General features: G+C 45.3%; 1 protein-coding gene across 3 annotated transcripts in view; it reads left to right on the top strand.

Annotated features, from left to right (window-relative positions):
• LOC311105391 (stromal interaction molecule 1-like) overlaps positions 1-14,834 on the top strand; it is a 42,855-nt gene extending 28,021 nt beyond the window's left edge. The window contains exons 8-14 of one of the 3 annotated variants that reach the window (XM_084147536.1): positions 6,468-6,645; positions 7,853-8,020; positions 8,395-8,495; positions 8,641-8,905; positions 11,972-12,035; positions 12,938-13,301; positions 13,954-14,834. In XM_084147536.1, the coding sequence (XP_084003662.1) occupies positions 6,468-6,645; positions 7,853-8,020; positions 8,395-8,495; positions 8,641-8,905; positions 11,972-12,035; positions 12,938-13,301; positions 13,954-14,488 (1,675 nt within the window). In that variant the 3' untranslated portion in view covers positions 14,489-14,834. The remainder of the gene's footprint in view (positions 1-6,467; positions 6,646-7,852; positions 8,021-8,394; positions 8,496-8,640; positions 8,906-11,971; positions 12,036-12,937; positions 13,302-13,953) is intronic. The other 2 variants (XM_084147534.1, XM_084147535.1) reach the window with 2 other exon arrangements.
• Positions 14,835-18,590: the final 3,756 nt, after the last annotated feature.

Below are 18,590 nucleotides of genomic sequence, written 5' to 3'. Positions count from 1 at the left end.
CAGAGCACGGACATGACATTGAGATGCCTGCTACCCTCCTGTTAAACACTTGTTACTGTAACAGTGAATGGGAGCGGACAGACTGACTGTGGGAGTGGTGGAACAGGCCAGCATGTCTCCTGTGTGATCCCTGTAATGGAGGCAGGGGAAGAGAACATGCAAGACAGGGCGACTCAATGTGACTGGGTGGACAGGCTGGCGTGTCTCCTGTGCTTTCCCGGGAGCTGAAGGGGAGAGGGGTCATGTCCTCTCTTTAGCCGTGCCTTCTTCCTAACTCCCTGCTGCTGTCTGACCAGACCTTCAAGGCAGATCCTGTGGCCAGGTCAAGTGGTCTGGCCCGAGCCTCAGCCTTCCGTTTTAACTGCTGGTGGACAGAGGTAGGGAGGGAGGGGGCTCTCCCAGGAGCTGTAAGCCTATTTCACCCTGTGTTTACTCTGGGTGCCTTTAGCAACACCAGCTGGTGCCAGGCATGACCTCTTTACACGCTTTAAACGTCACCTCCACTGCTTGCTCACTCCCATGTGGATGGAGGTGTGGTGTGGTGGGTGTGCTGTATGCAGGACAAGGACAGGTCTCTACTAAACAGGATCAATAGATGCCTTGGTTGATGGATAGGGCGTTCATACAGCATACACCTGGATGGGTATATACGTGCATCCTCCACATTCTGCTACTGCTCATATTCCAGTTGCTCATCAATTTATAATGATTTTAAAACTAGTCTCACTCGTAGGAATGCTATTCATGCAAATCTATACCAGCCCAGTCAGCCTGGAGGTGCTGAGCTGGTGCTACAAATAGGCTTTGATGTTGTTCGCTTGTACAGTAGACAAGTCCTTTGTTTGGACCCTGCAGTGCAGTGGGGCTGAGCATATGCATTGGGCTTCTCTCAGTGGAGTGTTACACAGTGTTGTGTGTGTGTGTGCCTGCCTGTATATGTGTGTGCCTGCCCTGCTGTTGTTGTTGCTGGAGCCGTAGCTAGTGAATGGTAGAGGTCAGGGTTGACCGCATTAGTGGGAGGGCTCACTGCCCACATTTTCCATCCCCAGCCCCCCGTATCACCTTTCACTGGGCTTCTGACTGTTGACTGGCTACCCATCCACATCGCTCCGGACAACTGACTTTCCTTGCAAACACATTCTGACCGTTCTGATTGGTCTCAGGAACCGATGGGTTGGGCCAGAGCCGACCTACGTGATGACGTTGTCAACTTCTATTCTCTGACTGGTTGGATTTGTTAGAGACGATCCATTTGCTGATTAATTTGTTTTGTACATTTTGAAATGAAGTCACAAACAACTTATAGGATGGCAGATTCAGACCGAATGTATGTAGCGATCAATAGAGCAGCGGAATTAAATTCAGGGTGATTCTTCAGGCTACACTTGACTGCAGCTCTCTGGCTCCTCCTCTACCTCTGGTGGTGTAAAACAGCATTACACCTCCTGTCCCCTTTCTCAACCTCAACTCGCCCTGTAAAACCTGTTCTCAGACTTACTGATTGATGTTGTAACTCATACGGATACTCCATGGATTCAGGTTCATTTTTTTATTTAACCTTTATTTAACTAGGCATGTCAGTTAAGAACAAATTCTTATTTACAATGACGGCCTACAAAAAGGCAAAAGGCATCCTGCGGTGATGGGGACTGGGATTTAAAAAAATAATATACATAAATATAGGACCAAACACACATCACAACAAGATAGAGATCACAACACTACATAAAGAGACCTAAGACAGCATGGTGTGATCTCTTTAAAACATAGCAGCCTAGGCTATATAGAAGCTAAAGCAGTCTCCCTGTGGATGACATGAATATCTACAGTCCTATTTCTCCTAGTGTGCCCTCTGTGTGTTTGATCTGTGGTCTTGTGACAGACCTCACAGGATAGCGTGACGTGACGCAGTGCTAGGCCAGCATGACACAACCAGCCATCCCAAAAATGGGCTCCTTGTGGGTCTTTATATAGTCATGTCTAAGGCACTGGGGACGTTCTACTGTGGCAGAAGAAGAGCACCATAATCCCAATACAGAAAGGCCATAGAGTACTGGGCTCTGTGTCACCACTGGGGCCCCATTCCTGGACTGGCCAAGCCTTGACGTCATTCAGTACTGTGACAGCTGCCCATGGTCCTCTGCCCTCTTCACGTTAGACATTGTTTTCAGCCACATACTGTAAGATGCAAGCCCCTCATTCCATCGTTACACCCACTCGCTCACACTCTTCGCCTACTATAAGACTGGTGTTTAGCCAATGGTATGTTCTACAGAGCGAGTGGACACTCGCTTGACTGTGTAATCTGTGCTCTTCGTTGCTTTAGTTTCACTGAATAACGCATTTTATATTGTTTTTCAAGAATGTCTGTTCAGTTGTGTGTAAAATGTCAAGGAAGCGTGGCAATTCCCAGAGTTCCCTTACAGTCCGGAACTACATTTTACATTGACATTTTAGTAATTTTAGCAGACGCTCTTATCCAGAGCGACTTACAGTTAGTGAGTGCATACATTTTTCATACTTTTTTCATACTTTTTTTTTCATACAAACTAGTTCTGAACTGTTTGATGTAGAGATGGTTACAAGGCAACAGGCTACTGGAGTCGGTGTACTTCCCCTACTGTAGCTAGCTCTTGAAACTGGACCCTGCCTGTAAAACAAACCATGTCTTTATGTCTGCCAAGGGAATCTCATATGCATCAGAAATGATCGATCCCTGGCTTCCTTGGGCTCTATAGGGGTCATTCTTTATAGCCAGGAGCACCAAGGTCCAAGGACAGCTGGTTGGAGGATACTATGTGGACATGCCAGTCTCCCTGGCATCTAGTAGTAAAATGATACAGGCACTTCTATTGTTTGCCCCTGTCGTTGCTGAGTCACTGATTACGAGCACCTCTAACAAGGCCCCAGAATTCTTCCTGGTCATGTGATCAGGAAAAGAACAGATCAGATCTCATGCTTTTCCTTGTCTGATTCTCTCTCTGTCTCTCTGTGTCTCTCTCTCTCTGTCTCTCTCTCTGTGCCTCTGTCTCTTTGTGTCTTTCTCTGTGTCTCTCTGTGTCTCTGTCTCTCTCTCTCTGTCTCTCTCTGTGTCTCTCTCTCTCTGTCTCTGTCTCTCTCTCTGTGTCGCTCTCTCTCTGTGTCTCTGTCTGTCTTTCTCTCTGTCTCTCTCTCTGTGTCTCTCTGTGTCTCTCTCTCTCTCTCTCTCTCTCTCTCTCTGTGTCTCTCTCTGTGTCTCTCTCTCTCTCTCTCTCTCTCTCTCTGTGTCTCTCTCTCTCTCTCTCTCTCTCTCTTTCTCTCTTTCTCTCTCTCTCTCTCTCTCTCTCTGTGTGTCTCTCTCTCTCTCAATTAAAAGGGCTTTATTAGCATGGGAAACATATGTTTACATTGCCAAGGCAAGTGAAATAGATAATAAACAGAAGTGAAATAAACAATCAAAAATGAACAAACATTACACTCAGAAAAGGCTAAAAGGATAGAAACATTTGTTATAACGATGTGCAAATACAAAAGGGAAAATAAATAAACATAAATATGGGTTGTATTTACAATGGTGTTTGTTGTTTGCTCGTTGCCCTTTTCTTGTGGCAACAGGTCACAAATATTGCTGCTGTGATGGCACACTGTGGTATGTCACCCAATCGATACAGGAGTTTATCAAAATTGGATTTGTTTTCAAATTATTTGTGGCTCTGTGTAATCTGAGGGAAATTGTGTCATACATTTGGCAGGAGGTTTCCACCTCATAGCCTTTCTTCTCTTGAGAGCCAGGTCTAATTAGCGGGTATCGGCCTAATTCTGCTCTGCATGCATTATTTGGTGTTTTACGTTGTACATGGAGGATGTTTTTTCAGAATTCTGCATGCAGAGTCTCATTTTGATGTTTGTCCCATTTTTGTGAATTCTTGGTTGGTGAGTGGACCCAAGACCTCACAACCATAAAGGGCAATGGGTTCTATAACTGATTCAAGTATTTTTAGCCAGATCCTAATTGGGATGTCAAATTTTATGTTCCTTTTGATGGCGTAGAAGGCCCTTCTTGCCTTGCCTCTCAGATCGTTCACATCTTTGTGGAAGTTACCTGTGGCGCTGATGTTTAGGCCGAGGCAGGTATAGTTTTTTGTGTGCTCTAGGGCAACAGTGTCTAGATGGAATTTGTATTTGTGGTCCTGGCAACTGGACATTATTTTTGTCTTACTGAGATTTACTGTCAGGGCCCAGGTCTGACAGAATCTGTGCAGAATATATACGTTCTGCTGTAGGACCTCCTTGGTTGGGGACAGAATTACCAGATCATCAGTAGACATTTCACTTCAGATTTTAGTAGGGTGAGGCCGGGTGCTGCAGACTGTTCTAGTGCCCTCACCAATTCGTTGCTATTTATGTTGAAGAGGGTGGGGCTCAAGCTGAATCCCTGTCTCAACCCATGGCCCTGTGGAAAGAATTGTGCGTGTTTTTTGCCCATTTTAACTGCACACTTGTTGTTGGTGTACATAGATTTTATAATGTTGTTTTTCCCCCAACACCACTTTACATTGATTTGTATAGCAGACCCTCATGCCAAATTGAGTCAATCTTTTTTTAAATCAACAAAGCATGAAAAGACTGTTTGTCAATAAAGGTGTGCATGGTGAATATGTGGTCTGTCGTACGGTAATTTGGTAAAAAGCCAATTTGACATTTGCTCAGTACATTGTTTTCACTGAGGAAATGAACTAGTCTGCGGTTAATGATAATGCAGAGTATTTTCCCAAGGTTGCTGTTAACGCATATCCCACGGTAGTTATTGGGGTCAAATTTGTGTATTGGGGTGATCAGTCCTTGTTTCCAAATATTGGGGAAGATGCCAGAGCTGATGGTGGTGTTAAAGAGTTTAAGTATATTTTATAATTTAATTTAGGATACCATCAACTCCACAGGCCTTTTTGGGTTGGAGGGTTTGTATTTTGTCCTGTAGTTCATTCAATGTAAATGGAGAATCCAGTGGGTTCTGGTAGTCTTTAATAGCTGATTCTAAGATTTGCATTTGATCATGTATATGTTGTTGCTCTTTGTAATAGGGCCAAAAAGATTGGAGAAGTGGTTTATCCATACATCTCCGTTTTGGATAGATAATTATTTGTGTTTTTTTTTTTAGTGTTTTCCAATTTTCTCAGAAGTGTTTAGATACTGTGGATTTTTCAATTACATTGAGCTGATTTCTGACGCGCTGTTCCTTTTTCTGTAGTGTGTTTCTGTATTGTTTTAGTGATTCACCACAGTGAAGGCGTAGGCTGAGGTTTTCTGGGTCTCTATGTTTTTGATGGGATAGGTTTCTCAATTTCCTGCTTAGGTTTTTGGATTCTTTATCAAACCATTTGCCATTGTTTTAAATGTTCATAGGTTGTCTGCTTGAGAAAAAACAATTGATAGGGAAGCTGAAAGGTCAAATATACTGTTTGGGCTTTCTACTGCCAAGTTTACACCTTCACTATTACAGTTAAATGTTTTGTCCAGGAAGTTGTCTAAAATGGATTGAATTTGTTGTTGCCTAATTGTTGTTTGGTAGGTTTCTACACTACTTTCCTTCCATCTATAGCGTTTCTTAATATTATTCTGTTCCTTTGGCTTTGATGCCTCATGATTGAGTATTGCTCTGTTCAAGTAGACTGTGATTTTGCTGTGATCTGATAGGGGTGTCAGTGGGCTGACTGTGAACGCTCTTAGAGACTCTGGGTTGAGGTCAGTGATAAAGTAATCCACAGTACTACTGCCAAGGAATGAGCTATAGGTGTACTTACCATGGGAGTCTCCTCGAAGCCCACCATTAACTATGTACAGACCCAGCGTGCGACAGAGCTGCAGGAGTTGTGACCCGTTTTTGTTGGTTGTTTTGTCATAGTTGTCTAGTGGACATATTTGGGAGGGAATACTGTCACCTCCAGGTAGGTGTTTGTCCCCCTGTGCTGAGGGTGTCAGGTTCTTGTCCAGTTCTGGCATTTAGGTCGCCACAGACTAGTACATGTCCCTGGGCCGCGAAATGGTTGATCTCCCCCTCTAGGATGGAGAAGCTGTCATCTTTAAAGTATGGGGATTCTATTGGGGGGATATAGGTAGCACGCAAGGACATTTTTCTCTGTGATAATTTCCTTATTAATTTCTAGCCAGATGTAAAGTGTTTGTGTTTTGACTAATTTAATAGAGTGGGTTAGGTCTGCTCTATACCAAATTAGCATACCCCCTGAGCCTCTTCCCTGTTTTACACCTGGTAGTTTGGTGGATGGGACTACCAGCTCTCTGTAACCTAGAGGGCAACCAGTGGGTCCATCTCCTCTATACCATGTTTCTTGTAGGATGACAATGTCGGTATTTCCATTATCTTTGATGAAGTCTGGGCTCCTATTCTTTAGGCCAAAGGCAGATGACCTCAGACCTTGTATATTCCAGGATGAGATGGTAAATGCTTCTCCCCCCCCTCCCCCCCTCAGGCTGCAGATAGCCCAGGAGGAGCACCGTACGGTGGAAGTGGAGAAGGTGAACCTGGAACAGAAGCTGAGGGATGAGATCAACTGTGCCAAGCAGGAGGCCCAGCGCCTCAAGGAGCTCCGCGAGGGCACAGAGAACGAGCTGAGTAGGCAGAAATACGCAGAGGAGGAGCTGGACCAGGTACTGGACTGAACCACTTTGGGGAGGGACGGGGGTGGAGAACAAATGCATGTGGATGAGATAGGGGGAATTAGTCTAGTGGGATACTTCTTGAGAAACAAGGTGTGGTTGAGGCCAGTGACATGATCCTGTAGAGTAAAGCCCAAGAGGATAGACAATCCAACTGACTGAACCCTGTTAACCACTCTATGTTCTAGGGAGCCAGCTATACATTTAGATGGATCAGATACAGAATGCTATCAGTAGGAATAACTCCCACTCAGCTCTTTGCCCATCAGGGAAATGGCAGGAGAAGAAGCAGCGGTCGGCCCACACAGGGCAGGTGAGCAGAGGGCTCACGTTGTGTACTCTCTCATCAATCCACTACTATCACTATGGTCTCCTGAGAACACTGCAGTCTGCTGGAGGATCTGATTTCAGTTCTCAATATGACTAGAGAAAGGACCTGAGATGGCTCCCTCCTTTTAGTCTTTTTAGCATACGTGCCTACGAAGAGTTTTTGTTTTTATGTAGCCTACTTCCTGCAAAGAATCCAGCTCAGAATGTTTTCATATGACGTAATGATTAGATTCACAGCTCCTGACTGCAAGCAGGGCCCATTGCACACTAATCCAAGGCCTAGTTCTTCAGAGGATTTGGAATGCTCATTTCATCTGGAGGGTTTCTCTGGAGGCCTGTTGTCTTGTTGTCGTGTCCCAGTGGAGGTCAAACCAGGTCAGCCCTCATGTCTGCCTGATCAGAAAAGAGAACCACTCTGATGTCACATGGCCCCATATACAGCCCTATCTCTCCCTGTGCACATGGCTTGCAGGCCTCCTGCTCCCCTGGCTGGCCCAGTGCTGCTCCATTAAGGCTTGGCAGTGATTGAGTCTAAGGGTGGCGGGGTGGCTCTGGGCTGATTTGCACAGCTCTTAATGAGGCTGTCTGGAGACAAAGAGAGCGCTAGCTTTCACGAGCCAATGAGATCACGTTTCCCTCTCCCACCTCCCCATCCAAGTTCACATCATGGTCCAGAGAGACAGTGTGGGAATGACACACTTGTGCTTAACCACATTGACTTTTAGCGTGAAGACTTTGGTGTGTTCTTTTCACTGCTGTATTGAGTCAGAAGAAGTTATGTGCTGTAGGTTGACTTCTGGTCTTTGTGACCTGTGTGTGTGTCTGTGTGGTGTGTGTCTGTGTGTGTGTGTGTGTGTGTGCGCTGCAGGTGCGCATGGCCCTGAAGAAGGCAGAGAAGGAGCTGGAGTCTCGCTGCAGCTGGTCCCCACCAGAGTCCCTCCAGAAGTGGCTGCAGCTCACCCATGAGGTGGAGGTGCAGTACTACAACATCAAGAAGCAGAACGCTGAGAAGCAGCTGCTGGTGGCTAAAGAAGGGGTGAGACGCCACGTGACTCCATATACCGTATGAGGACTAGATATACCGTATGAGGACTAGATATACCGTATGAGGACTAGATATACCGTATGAGGACTAGATATACCGTATGAGGACTAGATATACCGTATGAGGACTAGATATACCGTATGAGGACTAGATATACCGTATGAGGACTAGATATACCGTATGAGGACTAGATATACCGTATGAGGACTAGATATACTGTATGAGGACTCGATATACTGTGAGGACTCGATATACTGTATGAGTAGGGCCAGGAGATTTCCCTGTCCATGTGAGCAGGAGAAACTCTGGACCCTTAGTGTGACAGAACCGGAGAGTCATGTTTTATCGTGTGTGTGTGACTGCAGGCAGAGAAGATCAAGAAGAAGCGGAACACCATCTTTGGGACCTTCCATGTGGCACACAGCTCCTGTCTGGACAATGTGGATCACCAAATTCTGACAGCCAAGTGAGTTTAATTAAAGTATTAATTAAATGTATTGGGATTTGTCTAAAGCCAATATCTCCTATATCTATGTTCACATTGTGATCTGTGTTTGTGTTCCTCTGTCCTCCTCCTCCCCCCCGTCTCCCTCTCCTCTCCTCCGGTCCAGACAAGCCCTGGGTGAGGTGACTGCTGCTCTGAGGGAGAGGCTGCATCGCTGGCAGCAGATTGAGATTCTGACGGGGTTCACCATCGTCAACAACCCTGGGCTGTCCTCCCTGGCCTCCACCCTGAACCCTGACCCCAGTATCATGGGCGGCCGGGCCACGCCCCAGCACTTCATTATGTCTGATGACATGGACGACTTGGACGAGGACATCATATCGCCCGGAACTCTGCAATGTAAGGGCTCGACCGACTCCCTCGGCCCCACTGTGGGACTCAGTAGCAGAATACCCCCTAAATACACCAAGGGCCTCCTGGGGAAATCCAAAAGTCAACTCTCATATGAAAATTAGCACACATAAAATATTATCATTAACGATTTATCAACGATTCTATGAATTTACAAAATGAGCGACCCTGTTGGTGAAGGGATTCAGGGTGTTTGTCTTTGATTGAGAGTGTTGTGTAATTGTAATTTCACCAGTTTTATATACATGTTTTCAGTTGGTTATTATGTTCCATTTTGGAAATTGGTGTTGCCTTGATATATGGGAATTTCACTTCTGGGATGGAGTGTAAGATGAGAACAAGGTGAATAATGTTGATATCCCATGCTGTAAAAATGAACCTCTGAAGAAATACATACTTCATGACAACAAATCTTTGTGCTGATCTGTTTTTAGCAGTTTTCGCCTAGTATGACCAATTGAATGTGCTGTTAGGACACGGCTGAAATGAAGGACTGAACATGAAGTAATAGTAAGCAATATCAAAGGTCATTGTCCTCCAGTATCCTATAAGCTTTATAAGGCTTTAGCTTTGATCTAGGCCTATATTTGGGAAAGAGGAAGGCACAATGGTGCACACACTCCCAAGTAAAACAGTCTTCCTTGTAGTGCTGCCCGGAAGAAAGTTAGCTTTATCTCCTCACATAGAGCCTTGCTTTCTATTGTGTTGAGGTCATGTAATTCCCCTGTGGGTACATTTTAGTGCATTTGGAAAGTGTTCAGACCCCTTGACTTTTTCCACATTTTGTTACGTTACAGCCTTATTCTAAAATGGATTACATTGGGTGGGTTTTCTAATCAATCTACACACAATACCACATAATGACAAAGCAAAAACAGGTTTTTAGAAATGTTTGCTAATTTATTAAAAATACAAAACTAATATTACATTTAGTATTCAGACCCTTTACTCAGTACTTTGTTGAAGCACCTTTGGCAGCGATTACAGCCTTGAGTCTTCTTGGGTATGACACTACAAGCTTGACACCTTTATTTGGGGAATTTCTCAAATTCTTCTCTGCAGATCCTGTCAAGCTCTGTCAGGTTGGATGGAGAGCGTTGCTGCACAGCTATTTTCAGGTCTCCAGAGATGTTAGATCGGGTTCAAGTCTGGGCTCTGGCTGGGCCACTCAAGGACATTCAGAGACTTGTCCCGAAGCCCCTCCTGCATTGTCTTGGCTGTGTGCTTAGGGTCGTTGTCCTGTTGGAAGGTGAACCTTCGCCCCAGTCTGAGGTCCTGAGCACTCTGGAGCAGGTTTTCATCAAGGATCTCTCTGTACTTTGCTCCGTTCATCTTTCCCTCGATCCTGACTAGTCTCCCAGTCCCTGCCGCTGAAAAACATCCCCACAGCATGATGCTGCCACCACCATGCTTCACCGTATGGATGGTGCCAGGTTTCCTCCAGACGTGACGCTTACCATTCAGGCCAAAGAGTTCAATATTGGTTTCATCAGACCAGAGAATCTTGTTTCTCATGGTCTGATAGTCCTTTAAGTGCCTTTTGGAAAACTCCAAGAGTCTTGGTGGTTCCAAACTTCTTCCATTTAAGAATGATGGAGGCCACTGTGTTCTTGGGGACCTTCAATGTTGCAGACATTTTTTGGTACCCTTCCCCAGACCTGTGCCTCGACACAATCCTATCTCGGAGCTCTACAGACAATTCCTTCGACCTGATGGCTTGGTTTTTGCTCTGACATGCACTGTCAACTGTGGGACCTTAAATAGACAGGTGTGTGCCTTTCCAAATCATGTCCAATCAATTGAATTTACCACAGGTGGACTCCAATCAAGTTGTAGAAACATCTCAAGGATGATCAATGGAAACAGGATGCACCTGAGCTCTATTTCGAGTCTCATAGTAAAGGGTCTGAATACTTATGTAAATAAGGTATTTTATTTTATATGCATTTGCAAAAAAATAAAACACTGTTTTCGCTTTGTCATTATGGGGTATTGTGTGTAGATTGCTGAGGATTTTTCTTTATTTAATCAATTTTAGAATAAGACTAGAACGTAACAAAATGTGGAAAAAGTCAAGTGGTCTGAATACTTTCTGAATGCACTGTATCACCTTGTTTCAGCCACTAAGGAATTAAATACTCAGGGTTTCTGCTTTTGAAATGGAGAATTACAGCTTTTATTAACCAGTTACGATCTCAAAGGGAGTTATGATGCAAACATACTTTAGTTCTTATGTCTATTCCTAGTCTTGTGGTAACCTAAATGTATTATATTTATCACAACATAATGTTGACATATAATGTCAATCAATGTGTACTATGGTCTCCTGGTACCCATCTCTGATGAGCTCTACTGGGCAGTATTTGGATTATGATTGTAGCAGACCCAGAGAGAAGGGCTGATACTAACTGTCTGGGTTATGATTGTAGCAGACCCAGAGAGAAGGGCTGATAACTGTCTAGGTTATGATTGTAGCAGACCCAGAGAGAAGGGCTGATACTAACTGTCTGGGTTATGATTGTAGCAGACCCAGAGAGAAGGGCTGATAATAACTGTCTGGGTTATGATTGTAGCAGACCCAGAGAGAAGGGCTGATAATAACTGTCTGGGTTATGATTGTAGCAGACCCAGAGAGAAGGGCTGATAATAACTGTCTGGGTTATGATTGTAGCAGACCCAGAGAGAAGGGCTGATAATAACTGTCTGGGTTATGATTGTAGCAGACCCAGAGAGAAGGGCTGATAATAACTGTCTGGGTTATGATTGTAGCAGACCCAGAGAGAAGGGCTGATAATAACTGTCTGGGTTATGATTGTAGCAGACCCAGAGAGAAGGGCTGATAATAACTGTCTGGGTTATGATTGTAGCAGACCCAGAGAGAAGGGCTGATAATAACTGCAGGGGTAAGCTGAGCTCTAGTTCTGCAGTCTCCTTCTAGAGTTCTGTCACTGCAGTCCTCTAGTAAGTATTCTAATCCACATGAATAACACTTCCCTTCTCTCCCCCCACCAACACTTTCTCTTTGGTTTTTGGCTGCAGCTGCCATTCGTGTCTCTGGTCGACCCCCAGACACCAACTGCCTCAAGGACCGACGAGCGAGTGATCTGTGGTCCGTGGCTTCGGACAGCCAGTCCCTCAGGAAATACTCTGGTTGGCCTGTTAGCTACTCATACCCCCTCGTCCTGACCTCAACACTCTCCTCTCCTCTCTCTCTCGCTCTCTCTCACCCACCCCTGTCAAAGCCTCACAGAGCACATATTGTAACAATCTGGCCTGGGGCAGGGGTCTGTAGATGGATATAGCTGTAACACTCTGGCCTGGGGCAGGGCCTGTAGATGGATATAGCTGTAACACTCTGGCCTGGGGCAGGGCCTGTAGATGGATATAGCTGTAACACTCTGGCCTGGGACAGGGCCTGTAGATGGATATAGCTGTAACACTCTGGCCTAGGGCAGGGCCTGTAGATGGATAAGGCACTGTCCATGCTGTGTCCACGTACACCTGGCCGTCTCCAACTGTCCAATGACTTGCTCTTTTTTCTCAACCTGATCCTCATCTTCTTCCTCATCACCCAGAGAACTCTTCCACTCACCAGTGACTAATGCTCTTAGACCCTCTCACAACATACGGGCACTGTCTGATTTTACAAATGAAGGGGGAAGGATTGGTTATGATGAAATATTTCACTTTTGTCCCGCCTGCAAGAATTCTCACCAGATACCAGCCAAACGTCTCACCAGACACCAGCCAAACGTCTCACCAGACACCACCTATCCCTCCTGTTCTCTTGTTTTTTAAGTTAATACTATGGCATAGCTAAGGCCTATGTGTTTGAACATCAGATATTTTGCATCCATCACTTGCATTTCTTCCAACCAAATGTTACTGAAGTGCTCAAAACAGATTTCAACAACACCAATTCAGTACTGAAATGTCTTCTGCTACTGCCCTCCCAGTCTAATTCCAACCTACTCTTTTTCCCTCACCCTGTGTGTTATGTATAATCGGAGAGTGGTTGTTGATAATGGTGTTGTTCTGTGTTGTGTCCACAGCTCCCAGTATGATGTCCCTGCGTCAGCGCCACATGGACTCCCAGCTGGCCATGGGCTCCCAGAGGTTGGTAGAGACCTGCCTGTTGGCGGGGCAGCAGGGAGACGGCACCTCCTACCCATCCAGGTCTAGGGCCCCCCTTCAACAGTCACACAACCAGTCCTTCCAACAGTTTGAGGCTCTCCCCCTGCCTCCCTTGTCCTCGGCTGTCTCGCACCCTTCCATCATCTGCTCTTACCGTCAGCCCCACTCCTCCTCCTCCTCCTCCTTACACTCCACCTCTCCTCATTCCTCCAATGTCTATCACTCGTCTTATTTTCAGCCCATGGACACCATCCCAGACTTCCAGCGTAGCAGCAGCTTCGGGTACCCCTCTGCTCTCTTCTCTCCACACGCACCGCATGCGCCTGGTCTTTTCTCCCAGCCTACTTTTTCACCCCATAGTTTGACCCATAGTTTTCTCATTTTCATTAACGATAGTTTCATCTGACTATAACTCACCCATTTTCAACCTTCTTTTGCATTATTACTTTTCTTTTAAAATCCATTTTGTTGTTTTATTCAGTCTTTCATATTTGAGTTTTTGCCATCCACTCCCAATCCTTGTCTTTCCCGATAGCCCAAACAACCCTGCCCCCTGCCTGCACTACTAACAGGAGTGGAGTTCCAGTTTCCCAGTAGTGCCCACAGTGTCCTTGGCTTTATAGGCATTGTATAGATTACCTCCAGCATACAGTGCTTTTGCTTGGATCCACTTTTCAGTCAGGCTCAGTGCAGAAACAACCCCTCTACCCCATAGGTATCCCATAGTTCTGAAAGGATTAGAAAGGTGTAAGCATTCCATCTGGTGGTAAACAAATCCACCTAGCCTATCAGAGGGGGAAATGGAGCTACTACCATTGCTTATATCTGTCCAGTTCTTTCAGATCTACTTGAAGTGCCTAGGTGGGAGAGGCTATAGAATGTCTCTGGACCGTTCCACATCGTCCCACTCTTCCTCTCTTCTGTTCTTCTACAGGGATCTGAACCGCTCCGACTCAGACTCCTCCCTGTGCCTCTCCCAAATCGGTGATCGTCTGTCTGCCTACAGCTCCAAGGGCCACCCGGTGAAACCCACCTCCTTCCTGTATGGCCCCCCTGTCCGCTCCGCCTCAGACGAGCCCGCCCTGAATGCCCACACCCCTAACGGAGGGAACCGTGTCCACGAGGGAGGAGCCCATGCCGAGCCAGTCCCAGAGAGCCCCATCCTGATGAAGAAGGTGTACAGCATCGAGAAGTCAGCCAGCCTGGGAGAGATGGATGTTGGCCTCGTCGGTATGTCCATGTCAGAGTCCTCCTGCTCCCTCAGCCTCAACTCCACCGACGTCGACACCCCCTCCCCCACGGGGGGTCAGCCTGGGGTCGCAGGGGCCAAGGGCAGCAGCCGCATCCCTCAGCTCTCCTCCAAGAAGAGCCCTCTGGAAGAAGACAGCGGCTCCACGGGAGAAGACACAGATTCCGTCGCCAGCCGCAAGAAACACACCTTCAAGATCTTCAAAAAACAGAGGAAATAATGAGGAAGGCTACTAAAGACTATTAAAGAGGTCAAAGGTGTTTCACTTGTTATTATTTCTGTTTTGGAGAAGTTGTTTTGGGTAGTTCACTGGTCACAAGCGATGGCACAAATCTTTGCCTTTACGGTTTTGTAGGTACTTTCTCTGAGGAACTGTGGGAGCAACCAGCTATTCGATTATATGATTTTTATCCTGATGATGTTGGCAATGGATGGTATTGTATAGTGGAATGTAACGCACTATTTATTTAGCAGGAAAGTGTGCCAGTCTCTGAGGGAAAGAAGTCTCCTGGGTGGATGTGTTCTGTTTTACTTCAACCTGTGTCCGTTTGCATGTCTTCACCTTTGTTGGACTGAAATTCTCTGAATGCTCTTCGGTGTTTGCTTGGTTCTTGTCCCCATTCTGCTTAGACAACACTTAAAAACTCTGCTGTTTCTTGTCGTTAATCCCCAACCACCTCCTTGTTATGTGTCAGATGGACTTTGAGCACTTAATGGCAGTCAGTGTTGGTCAATGGTGGGGAGGGGGGGGGGCGCTAAAAAGGGCTGAACAATACTTGCAAAAACCTCGAGTCAATTGTGCTAAAACAAAATCTAGCAGTCAATGTTGGCAGAACTCTTCCAGTACAACTGCAGACACCGCAACACACACACGGGAAAAACATTTCCCTGGGATGGTGCACCTTTAGAAGTAGAAGTGATAACTTGATTTAAACCCCTTGAAGACCCCAGCACATACAAAGCTGCAGCAAAATAAGTAGCCTGTGTAACAGAGACAGAAGTAATTGTCCGAGATCTAAGTTCCCTAATAGAGGGGAAAGTTATTAAAAGGACTACTTTAACTATATGAATTTCATATCAATGTAAAATGTTTATCGAAGTAAACATCTACATTTGCCAATCATATCAATCTACTTTGTGATTTAAAGAGAGATCACGTGAATCATTATGAGTGCTGGAGGCAGATGTTGGAGATGCTAATCTTTTGTGCCAAAACAAAGACTCTGGTCCAGTGGCCTTTATTCTTGTCATCAACTATATGTGTGCTGTCTGTTGTACGTTAGAGGCAGCGTTAGATTGGGTAGCACTGCCTTCCGTTTTTAATCTGGGGACTCCGAACAAAAATAAGGTGATCGATTTGACATTGTCACCCACAACATTTCAAGCAGGGAGTTTCAGGCAGCATTTGTATTTCGAAGACTCCCAAGTTGTGTGTAGAGAATTTTGGAGAAGGTGTTTGCTGCTGTTGCTTGTACTGTAGATTACCCTGATCACCTATATTCACATTATACAGCTCCAAAGTCAAGTACACAATAACAGTAATGGTATCTATCGGTCACAATTATAAACTCACTTGCCATGAATTGTTTTGTTTGAGCAAAAATGGTTTAGAAAAGGATGTCACGATGCATTCGGGTAGTAGGGACTCTCCTATAACTTCCTAAGCAATGAACCTGCTCGACTGCTCCTGAATCTGTGTAACAACCAAAGCAGTGCTGAAAACAACACCTTCGCCACCCCACTGGAGGCCTCTCACAGTGTGGTTGATGGGATGGATGAAAAAGAAATGCCATTTTCTTTCATTGATCAGTTGAAAACATGGACTTCCTGTTGGTACCTTTTTAAGGTGCCATTTGCACCTCTTCTGCACGATGAAGCTGTAATGTGGAGTATGATGTCTATCAGTGAGTGTCTGCTGTCAGTATACTGCACTGACTTGTATTGATGCATGACGGCTGCTGTATTAACTAACATCTGTAATGGGCTTGAGGCGGAGATCAACTAGAGGGTTCTTGACTCTCCGTCCACACCTACTTAAACCCCAACTTCTCATTTTGAGCTTCTATTTATGAATACATATTTGTACAGAGAAAAATAATAATTTTTGCATCTTCAGTGACGTTCTCTCTAGACTTTTATGGCACTCCTGCATGATAGCAATAAACTCTTTTGAATGAAAGACGTGGCCTTTGTTTTGGGGATGGTGACACCAACACGCATAACAGTAGCAAGGTATGAGCTGTTATCACAGGTTTCCTGGAGTAATTGGCACTTCATAATGAACAGAAATGACACAATGGGATTTTTACATTTATCATATGTGTTGTTGTTTTTTTAAATTTCTTATCCCTCTAGTTCACAGTAAACCACAAGCGCAATATGTATTAAATGTGTGAACATTTTTGAATTCCGTAACAAATTCAGAGGGAATTTAGTGGAGTTGACTGCACCCATCTCTCAAATAATCCATCAATCTATTGGTCACATGATGCGTCTGATTGCGCAGCGCTAACCGGTGGAGCGGTGTGTGTGCATTTATTCCAATATTTACGTAAGCACTTGTTTCACTTGTGGACAAAGCAGGATGCAGTGGTGGAAAAAGTACCCAACAGTCATACTTGAGTAAAAGTAAAGATACCTTAAAAGATTACTCAAGTAAAAGTGAAAGTCACCCAGTAAAATACTACTTGAGTAAAAGTCTAAAAGTATTTCGTTTTAAATATACTTAAGGATCAAAAGTCAATGTAATTGCTAAAATATACTTAAGTATCAAAAGTAAAAGTATAAATAATTTCAAATTCCTTATATAAAGCAAACCAGACGGCAACATTTTCTTGTTTTTTATTTATTTACGGATAGCCAGGAGCATGCTCCTACACTTAGACATAATTTACAAACAAATCTTTAGTGAGTCTGCCAGATCAGGGGCAGTAGGGATGACCAGGGATGTTCTCTTGATAAGTGTTTAAATTAGACAATTTTCCTGTCCTGCTAAGCATTCAAAATGTAACGAGTACTTTTGGGTGTCAGAGAAAAAAGTACAATATTTTCTTTGGGAATGTAGTGAAGTAAAAGTAGTCAAAAATATAAATAGAGAAGTAAAGTACAGATACCCCAAAAAAACGACTTAAGTAGTACTTTAAAGTATTTTTACTTAAGTACTTTACACCACTGGCAGGATGTTAGTCCGGGTTCTCTTCATTGAAACTTTTTCTCAGGTTTCTTCCATTTACATTAACATTACATTTACGTCATTTAGCAGACGCTCTTATCCAGAGCGACTTACAAATAGGTGCATTCACCTTATAGCCAGTGGGATAACCCCTTTTTTTTTTTTTTTTTTTTTGGGTGGGGGTGGGTTGGAGTAAGGGGGGGGGGGGGTAGAAGGATTACTTTATCCTATCCCAGGTATTCCTTAAAGAGGTGGGGTTTAAAATGTCTCCGGAAGGTGGTGAGTGACTCCGCTGTCCTGGCGTCGTGAGGGAGCTTGTTCCACCATTGGGGTGCCAGAGCAGCGAACAGTTTTGACTGGGCTGAGCGGGAACTGTGCTCCCGCAGAGGTAGGGGAGCCAGCAGGCCAGAGGTGGATGAACGCAGTGCCCTCGTTTGGATGTAGGGACTGATCAGAGCCTGAAGGTACGGAGGTGCCGTTCCCCTCACAGCTCCGTAGGCAAGCACCATGGTCTTGTAGCAGATGCGAGCTTCAACTGGAAGCCAGTGGAGTGTGCGGAGGAGCGGGGTGACGTGAGAGAACTTGGGAAGGTTGAACACCAGACGGGCTGCGGCATTCTGGATGAGTTGTAGGGGTTTAATGGCACAGGCAGGGAGCCCAGCCAACAGCGAGTTGCAGTAATCCAGACGGGAGATGACAAGTGCCTGGATTAGGACCTGTGCCGCTTCCTGTGTAAGGCAGGGTCGTACTCTCCGAATGTTGTAGAGCATGAACCTACAGGATCGGGTCACCGCCTTGATGTTAGCGGAGAACGACAGGGTGTTGTCCAGGGTCACGCCAAGGCTCTTCGCACTCTGGGAGGAGGACACAACGGAGTTGTCAACCGTGATGGCGAGATCATGGAACAGGCAGTCCTTCCCCGGGAGGAAGAGCAGCTCCGTCTTGCCAAGGTTCAGCTTGAGGTGGTGATCCGTCATCCATACTGATATGTCTGACAGACATGCAGAGATGCGATTCGCCACCTGGTTATCAGAAGGGGGAAAGGAGAAGATTAGTTGTGTGTCGTCAGCGTAGCAATGATAGGAGAGGCCATGTGAGGATATGTGACAGGTGACTTGGTGTATAGCGAGAATAGGAGAGGGCCTAGAAC

This window comes from Coregonus lavaretus (assembly GCF_964263955.1).
Source record: "Coregonus lavaretus genome assembly, chromosome: 30".
In the NCBI taxonomy this organism is placed as follows: Eukaryota; Metazoa; Chordata; class Actinopteri; order Salmoniformes; family Salmonidae; genus Coregonus; species Coregonus lavaretus.
This window is presented reverse-complemented; position numbering and strand designations above follow the sequence as displayed.